Genomic DNA, 9,873 nt, shown 5'->3' on the forward strand with positions numbered 1-9,873 from the left:
GAGGGGTGGGTGTGGGGGTAGTTGAGGGGTAGGTGTGGTAGTAGAGGTGGGTGGACAGTATGGAGGTAGTGGAGGGGTGGGTATGGGGTAGTAGAGGGGTGGGTGGGGTAGAGGGGTGGAAGGACAGTATGGAGGTAGTAGAGGAGTTCTACTAAAAAAATCTTTTTTTTCTTTAAAGTCACATAAAGGTCCATATTTTCTGTCATTACATTTTATTCTTTTTACCCCTTTGTTGCGCAGGTGGACAGTAGCATAACTTCTATATAAAATCATATTTAAAAAAAATTCAAATTGCTTTTCAATATTAGGCTCATATAGAGTAATAAAATCAATATGAAAAAAATCTGGAATTCATAATGCGTGCATGAAAGGGCTAATTTGTGTCACATACATGATACATAATGGCAAATACAGAGAGTGTAAAAATGTAACCACTTACTGTTAGTTTAACGCCAGACTGATGAATGGTCGCCGTTGGAAAGGTTCGTTGGAAATAAAAAAAATCTTCACGTGCGAGATATAGGACCTTTCAAGTGGAAAAGGTTCTATTTTCTCAGAATTGAACCCCTTTTTTTTCTAAGAGTTTATGGTATCAGGGCTGTAAAATACTGTTTAGTCTTTTCGAAAGGTTTTCTGTATGGTGGGGAGTTGTTGAAATCCTTTCGAAAAGACAAAACAGTATTTTACAGCCCTGATATATAGAAATAAGCTAATTTTCCACCTCCCCTCGAGCAAAACAATTGATGTTTACTTTTTTCCCGTTCATCCAGCCATTCTGTGAGTCTGGCGATACAACTTTTTAAGCTTTGTATCTTTAGAAAACCAGTCATGTTTTTGAATGGTCGTGCATCATTCCCTCAGTTTGCCTTGAGATGGGAGAAATACGGATTTCAATGAAACCCATGGTTTTCTAAAGATACTGTTAATCGGTGAAGTGTCCCTTTAAAATACTGTCTATGTACTTACTTGGGTGGTAACAGGAGGGATGAGGTGGTAATGGCCAGATTGAGAATAGGCCACACTCTACTAAATGACACCCAGTTTAGGATAGGAAGAAGGGCATCAGGGAACTGCTTATGGTGTGTGAATGAAGCAGAAACCATATTATTTGAATGTCCTAAGTACCAAAGTGAGTGAGATCATGGACAGCAGAGCTGCAAAGTGATGGAGATACTGGCACCGAGTTAAATCTGGTAGCAGTGCTGATAGTAAAGCCTAACACTGGGAAACTAATGAAATACCTCAAAACAACAGGGCTCTATGCCAGAATTTAGGAAATAATAGCAGAATCTCCGGTAACACTTTACATTACAGATCGGTAATAAGTGGGTAATGTTATGGTATGTATGCAATTTAATGGTAATAATATTTTTAAACCACATATTACAAATAATTAATGTGTCATTTCTAGACAATTACTGTTCAATTACCAAACAACAACAATACAAATAACTTGGATTTAAGGGTAAAATAAAATGGTAATAACTGTTGTGATATGTATACTTACCGAAGCGATAAATATTTAGGATTTACTTATTGAGACATAATATGTGACCTGTTATCTGTTGTTATGATGAAATAAATGAGGTAAATTCACAATAACTATATGTTATCAGGGCTGTAAAATACTGTTTTGTCTTTTCAAAAGTTTTTTGGGTAACACTTTACATTACAGATCGGTAATAAGTGGGTAATGTCATGGTAATATGTATGCAATTTAATGGTAATAATATTTTTAAACCACATATTACAAATAATGAATGTGTCATTTCAGACAATTACTGTGCAATTGCCATACAACAACAATGCAAATAACTTGGATTTAAGGGAAAAATAAAATGGTAATAACTGCTGTTACCGAAGCAATACATGTTTAGGATTTACTTATTGTGACATATGTGACATGTGCATGTGTAGGCTATAAATGAGGTAATTTCACAATAATTGTATGGTATCAGGGCTGTAAAATACTGTTTTGTCTTTTCGAAAGGTTTTCTGTACGGTGGGGAGTTGGTGAAATCCTTTCGAAAAGACAAAACAGTATTTTACAGCCCTGATACCATACAATTATTGTGAAATTACCTCATTTGTTTAATCATAATAACAGATAACAGGTCACATTTTACCATCAAACTAACTACTACAAAAACTTTGACCACTGTGTAATTGCGCCATGACACTTAGAAGTCACTATGTAATTTAGTCCTTCATAGCACCATCATGTTGGTATAATTACAGAAATATTATGTCACAATAAGTAAATCCTAAATATGTTTTGCTTTGGTAAGTACATATTTACAGCAGTTATTACAATTTTATTTTACCCAAGTTATAATGCATTGTTGTTGTATGGCAATTGCACAGTAATTGTCTAGAAATTACACATTAATTATTTGTAATATGTGGTTTAAAAATATTATTACCATGAAATTGCATATATTACCATAACATTACCCACTTATTACTGATCTGTAATGTAAAGTGTTACCGAATCTCCTTTGTACCAGTAGGTGGCGGTATGCCCCGTTGACGCTTAACCCGGCAGACAAATCAAAGAAGAAGAAAAAGACGGTTGTTGATCTTTTTTACGGATGTGATGTAAGTATACAGCCTGGGCTAATGCTACGTTCTTGAAAGCTGGACCAGGCGATAGTCTTGAAAGTAAGAGGGCAGATTTATATTTTGATAGTGCGTATTTACAATGTATGGATATCTCTTGCTGTGCAACATCAGCCTAACCTTAGGTGCACCTATTATTTGCGTCGTGTGCGCAATCAGGATCATGTTGTCTTGGCTCGTCTGTTTGCTGAGGTCTCCATGAATCCGGTCTCTCTTACCTCTCTCTAAATGAAACTGTTCAAGCACTGACTTAACTCTTTCAACAACCGTCCAACAGCTGTGTGGAGAGACGTTCTCATAAACGTATTTAGCCTTGTCCGACCACTAGAATGTCTAATGCTGCAACTCAATAGGCCTATATAACAAAATCACATAACCTATTATTATTATTATTATTATTATTATTATTACTAGGCCTATTATTTTATTTTGTTTTCATTTATTTATTTTTAAAATGGATTCCCAATAGTGCCTATAGAAACTTTCTAAATTCATCCATGCATCCAGGTGTCACATGTTTTAGAATATTGGGAAATCTCTTAATCGAATTAGACTATTTCAGCAGCTCTTAAAGCTGCCTGAATCGAATCATATAGTTATTAAATATAGGCCTAGTAAATTTTCTTCACCTGAATACCTGACCAGTCAAGTGATTTGCAGGCTTGCCTCTGTAGGCTTCAATTTACAAAAAAAAGCCAAGGCCTAGTCAAGTTGCTCTTTATATTGATTAATGCAATGACTAAAGGTTTACACTCGCTAAGACTTATTAATAGGTTATCTTGGTTTTGCACTGATTTAGGTTATTTACCACTGTTGATCTGCCCCAAATATTCAATACAACCTACTTTTTCTTTTTCAGAAAGAAACACTGATTCTATCACAATGCCAGTGAGTCCAGTACAAGGAGCCACTATGGCCACAAAGCTGTTACTGGTGCTGTTGTGCTGGGCAGCACTGTGCAGTGCAATGCCGGACCCAAATTACAGAGAATACTTGATGAAGACAGAGAAATCACAGCAAACGGGTGGCAGAGTACTTCTCACAAATGCTGAGGAGCAACTTAGTGTGCTGTTGCAGAAAATGAAGCAGGAAGAAATGGAAAGTTCTGAATTTCCTCCAGCCATGCATTTCTTTAAGGCTAAACCCCTGATAAACCACAGCTCCCTCTTCAAGTTACTACAGAAGATGCCTAAAGGTGTTACTGCCTTCAGTAGGCTACCAAATTGTTTAGCCTTATACACTCTTTCCTGAAGGATACATCAAGCTCTGTTCTATTTTGTCACAGGTGGAGCGCTTCATGTCCATGATTTTGCATTGGTGGATGTGGATTGGCTGGTGAAAAATGTAACATACAGGCAACTTTGCTATGTTTGTTTTACTGATGATCAATCAGTGAGATTCATTTTCTCTTCCCATCAACCAAAACCTATTCCTCATTGCTCTGAATGGATGCTACTTGAAACTCTGAGGGCCAAGATTGACAACACTACAGATTTGGACAACAGGTTTGAGATGACTCATACTATTTTCTCACCAGCTAGAATGAAGTGAAATGATTAATGTTAGTATCTACTGAGATATACTGTATATAATATATATTTTATTTTTTTTCATTTACAGCCTCATACGCAACCTAACACTTTACACTGATAACCCAGAGGCTGCATATCCTAATCAAGATGTTGTGTGGAAGAGGTTTGAGGAAACCTTCCTTGCCGCATGGGGATTGGTAACACATGCTCCTGTCTTCAAGGATTACTTCTCTGAGGGCCTGAAACGATTCAGTGCTGACAATGTCATGTATTTGGAGCTGAGGGCATTGCTACCACAGGTATGTAAGTACAGAATAGCCACTCCACAACTGGCAATGTAATGGCACATGTGTAATAACTTGCTATGTTTTTGTGCCCTTGTTAATGTACAGACATATGAGCTGAATGGAACCTTAAATGACCGATTCTGGACCCTGAGAGCATATCAAGAAGTATTAAAACAGTTTGTAGTTGAACATTCAGACTTTTTTGGAGCCCGGGTGATTTTCACAGCTAATAGGTAAGTATGAAATAGAACAATAATATTCAGTAATATTTATCTCAGTATTTGTGGAACCATGACAGATATTCAAAAGGGAACGTGTAAGGATTTGCTGAAGTGTGGTAACTCAGGATCATTTAATATGCAAGTTTTCTGTTCTTGACTTTGAAGCCCAAAATTATGCACATGAACCAATTTCTCATGTGTGCTTCTCTTTGATAATGAAGTTGAAGGTAAAATTAGTCTACACATACCTTTTGGTTAATCCTCTCATAGTTACAGTTTTATCAAAATACTATCAATGTTTATTTCATAAATACATCTAATAAGAAAGCCCTTTGACAGTATTACAGACCACAGTGACTTATTCTTGGCTCATTTCTAGCGTGACACAGATGGTCTGTGGGGCTAAGATGGACGTAGCCAGTTGTGTATTTGAATGCACTTCTAGTGGACAAACTTGACAAGAGCATTGCATACCAGGAAATCTTGAAATGTGAATATGAATCATGTGTAATATAAAATCTACAATACAAAATACAACACAAGTATAAATAGAATTTGGTATGTTCTATGGTCTCTCTATTTCCCAGCACTGTTTTGTGATGCACACATGAAACTGAACTCGAAAGTATTGAACCATCTAGACATTTGTCAATTTATTGATCTACGGTATTAAGGCCCAAGTAAAGGAACACATTTGAGTCTTAATGAGGAATTGAAATTGAGCTCGCTAGCCCGGTACACTTCGCCCCCCATTTTGAGTTTTTGCTCAAAATTGCACACCCTGCATGACCCTGTTTCCACATACTTTCACTTACAATCAAGTAGTTGACCTCTTTTGGCTGAGGCCTTGTACACATTTTTGGTACCAATAGATTGACTGGGTGATGAACTGTCAGAGAGTGGCAGAGGGTAGAAAGCAGAGCAGCCAAGCCTCACGCTTTGAGCTTGACGCCAGACGCCACCATTTGACGTTTAAGAGGGTCTTGGTGCCGACATTTAAACCCCGTCGACATTCTCCTTGCTAGATTTTGTTCACTGTTGATTCACTGTTTCTCATTCAGTTTCCTAGTTAATATGTACTGTTTTAAGGCTGCTATAAGTCTATCATTGTCCTGTATTTGTTGCAGAGCTGTGTAACATTTATTTGCCTCTTCTCTTGGCCAGTTCACACTTGAAAAAGCGACTCTAATCAGAGCTGCCAAGTGTCACACTTTGAGTGTGACAGTCAAAAAAAATTGCATCATGACAGTCTCACACTGCCCTGTAGAATGACATTTTAGGTGGTTGTGTGGAAATGACCACATTCTGCCCTTTTGGTCTCTTATTTTGTCTTGGAAACACAACTGAGGCCCACAAGGTCTTGTGAATCTGTATCTCAAAGTAGATCACTATAGGATGAAGAATGACTGTTTGGGATCCATATTTGTGTGACATACACCTGCGTTTGGCTCAGTGTCCATTTGGAGAGTCCAAAAAAGGACCTTTTGTTACTCAAAACACATACTGACAGAAAAAACTCTTACTCTACATACTTTACTATCCAGAAGCATGAATTTTGCAGTGGCTGTGCCATGAATTCAGAGAAGTCAGAGAAGTATATAGCATTACTATAGTTATAGTAGGTATTATCAAAAAGCTACTTAACCTGAAAACATACCTTGATTTGAAAAATCCAACCTGACATATAGAAATAATTATGTGTAACAAAATCCCACGTCACAACTGTAAGCCTTTTTCCAGGGTCTAATCTTGCTCCCTTCTTTACAATTATCCTTATTAACAATTGGTTTTCTCAGCTTTGAGTAGTTGTTGTTGCACTGTATGTTGAGATGCATCCATCGTGCATAGTACCCACTGTGCAAGCCTCTGGAAGCGGTATTATCTGGGTTTGCTTCAATCTCTTGGTGATGATGGCATGGGAATATTCCAGGGCATGGGCATATTCCAGGATTAGTCAGTCTCAAATTGTGAAATTGTTGTCAGGAAGGATGATGAATCATTTTCACTGATCAATTGGTCACCACAAAGCCCTGACACACATTGAAAGTCTTTGGGATTTGCTTAACATGACTTTACGCAGTATCCTGTCATTATTACAAGACCTTAGCAATAACATGGTTAATGCATGAATGTGTGCCATAATTACAGAGAAAGGCAACCCTATGAAATTGGCCAGGCAGTGTATTTTTAAATGAATAAAATATTTGTTCTTACAGAGGAATTAATGCATCAGAGTTGAAAGAAGTCATTGAGGAGGCAGTTAAACTACAGAGAGAGTTTCCTGAGATTATGGCTGGGTTTGACTTGGTAAGTATGTGTGTGGCTTGTTTCCTTTCATCATTTAGTGACTGTGGTCATTGTTTCAAACATTCAGTTTACACTCAGGCTGCATCCACAGTAGGTCAGATCTTTCAAATGGGAAAGACAGCATGCAGTCACACGTTACATCTCACGGGACATTGACCAACACAATGGTCATGAAGAAATATGTACAGTGCCCATAGAAAGTCATCATACCCCTTTGAAATAGTTACTTTTTTGTCTTACAGCCTGAAATCAAAACCCACTTTTTAAATAATATTTTTCCAGTTTTATTTACAAATTGAGCTGTACAACATCAAACACACACCACCCAAAACACCATACCTACTGTGAAGCATGGTGGGTGCAACATTATGTTGTGGGGATGTTTCTCTTCAGCGGGGACTGGCCAATTGGTCAGGATAGAAGGGAAAATGGATAATGCCACCCAAATTACACCCAAATTCTTGAGGAAAACCTGCGTCCCTGCGTTTTCATTTTTTATTAATTCTCAAAACTTTTGTCTTTTTTTTCATTGTTTTGATGTTGTACAGCTCAATTTGTTAATACAACTGGAAAAAGATTTTTTTAAAATGAGTTGATTTCGGGCTGTAAGACCAAAAAAGTAACTATTTCAAAGGGGTATGACGACTTTCTATAGGCACTGTATATGTAACTGAAACATGGCAAAACTATGGGGTGAATTCTCCCATGGTGCGTAAGAAGAAAAAAAGCACCTAACTAAGTGATTTTTAGCCTGCACAAATTCTCCCCTCTGTTTAAATCTCTCATTTACATGCGATGGAGGACTAGTTTTGGGAGGAGCAACCCCAAAATCTGGGCAGCAAAAATGAATTGTTACAATTGTAATGGTGATCTTTACCAACAAAAGGCCATGCTTTTAAAAGTTAAAATTTTGGGTAGTGTAATGCTTTAACGTTAATGTTAAAGTATTAAAGTAATCTGTATTAAAACCTATCCGACCTAGTGTGGATGTAGCCTCAGTCAGTGATAATCTGTAATTTAGGTGAAAAGATGGTTACACTTTGCTTGAAGGTATCTTCATAAGAGTGACATGACACTGTCATGAAAGTGTCGTAAAGATTATAAACAATTCATTAACATTTATGACTTAAGGCTTCTGTCATGAAGTGTCATTTGGTTTTTGACATGACAAGTTAGGCTTACGGTTCATGTGTCATGACAGTGTCATGTCACTCTTATATAGATAAGTAAAGTGTTACCAAAGAGATTAACGCTGCAAGGTGGCATGTCTTATTTAGGTGGGGCGAGAGGACACTGGGAGGCCCCTTTGGTACTTCAAGGAACCCTTGTCCTTACCAGAACAACTGGGAGTCTCTCTGCCTTACTTCTTTCATGCTGGAGAGACTGGTAATGTCATTCTCAAACAAGTTCTGATGTTTAGAATACTTCAGTGATTCACCTATAATGACTGACATGTAATGATATTTTAATTGCAACATATTGGATACATTGGTGGTTTTGTTCCATTCAATTCTAAAAACTTTCTCAGTTCTTACTATAGACAGTATTCTGTCAGCCTGATGTTACCATTGCCATTTTCCATGATTCAGATGATGTTTCTTGAGGCTTTGGTAGTGTTTGATTTATAATTAAATATATTCGTAGAAAAGCTCTATTTTGGAGTCATATGACCATAAACACATTTTCTCATATATTTTTAAGCAACCTTTATAATATTACCCTCTGATACAGACACATTTTAGTAATTACTTTTAGATTGTGGACTCCTGTGTACACTGCACGCAAGTTTCACTCAGTGAATTCTGTAGAATTTCCAGGGAGATGAACCAGAGACACTTATATATGAGGCACTGGAAAAATCGCCAGTTAAAATGCATTTCAGCGATTTTAGTCTGATTTTCATCATGATTTCAAACATGTGATTTTTATGTCCCTTACACCTCGGAACATGGACATCCAGCTCTCTCCCCATTCATTTAGATAGGACCTGGTCTTGTTCCGGTCAAAGTCGCTGCCCGACTCCATGGCCAATATGACTGCCGAGTGACGTGACTTGCCTTAGACTTTGGATGAACTAGAGTGGCATCCCTCACTTGATAGCCTTTCTACAAAGCATCTGGGAACTGTGATGTTGTAATCAACGTCATTGCCTCTGTTGTTTCACCACCTGCCTAAGCTAATAATGTATAGTAATACTACTATGTATAGCTGGTACCTACTGTACAGTAGATGTGATACGTTAAGGTCAAGTAGGTTGCATCTCTATGATTTGTGACTAATGTGTCATCAGCTCTGAAGGAATGCTTTGGTGTAAACACAGGACAGACAAATCAAAGTATTTTGTACAGGGACTTTATAATAAGGACTTCAAATCAGTGGGTGCATTTGACTTCTTGCAGCGTTGTGTAGATGTGTCTGAACGTGATGCATCAGATTAGTTTTTAGATTCAACTTTATTGTCATTGAGCAGAGCACGAGTACAGAGACAACAAAATGCAGTTTGCATCTAAACATAAGTGCAAAAAGCAGAAAAGTGCAAATGATATTATAGACAGTATAGACAGGTGACGGTATAGTGCAGTGTAGACAGTAGTATACAGCTAAGAAAGTGGTATGGTTTACAGTGATATGCATTGCATATAAATATGTGCAGTGTATTAGCCTGATTGGACCAGAATAGGTATTATGCAGTATGAGCAATGTATGAACAACATGTGCAGATATTTGCAATGTTGTTACAGAATAAATATGGCTATTCAGTATGATCAGTATGGGGGTGGGTGGCCTGAGTGGCAAACACTCCCCAGATAGCAAAATTTGCTCGGCCCACCTCTGGCCCTATACCTTGCCTCAGGGTAGTGTGGGTGTTGGCCCACTTCTGGTTTGGTCCCCGGCCCAGACATGGCC

The 9,873-nt window shown here is 37.7% G+C and overlaps 1 protein-coding gene across 1 annotated transcript in view; it reads left to right on the forward strand.

Annotated features, from left to right (window-relative positions):
* The first annotated feature begins 2,603 nt into the window (after positions 1–2,603).
* ada2a (adenosine deaminase 2a) overlaps positions 2,604–9,873 on the forward strand; it is a 26,238-nt gene continuing 18,968 nt past the window's right edge. Inside the window, exons 1-7 of the mRNA XM_062546663.1 lie at positions 2,604–2,661; positions 3,479–3,814; positions 3,905–4,124; positions 4,240–4,450; positions 4,544–4,671; positions 6,876–6,966; positions 8,244–8,352. Coding sequence (XP_062402647.1) covers positions 3,502–3,814; positions 3,905–4,124; positions 4,240–4,450; positions 4,544–4,671; positions 6,876–6,966; positions 8,244–8,352 — 1,072 coding nt within the window. The 5' untranslated portion in view covers positions 2,604–2,661; positions 3,479–3,501. The remainder of the gene's footprint in view (positions 2,662–3,478; positions 3,815–3,904; positions 4,125–4,239; positions 4,451–4,543; positions 4,672–6,875; positions 6,967–8,243; positions 8,353–9,873) is intronic.

Source organism: Sardina pilchardus, chromosome 10, assembly GCF_963854185.1.
Source record: "Sardina pilchardus chromosome 10, fSarPil1.1, whole genome shotgun sequence".
NCBI lineage: Eukaryota > Metazoa > Chordata > Actinopteri > Clupeiformes > Clupeidae > Sardina > Sardina pilchardus.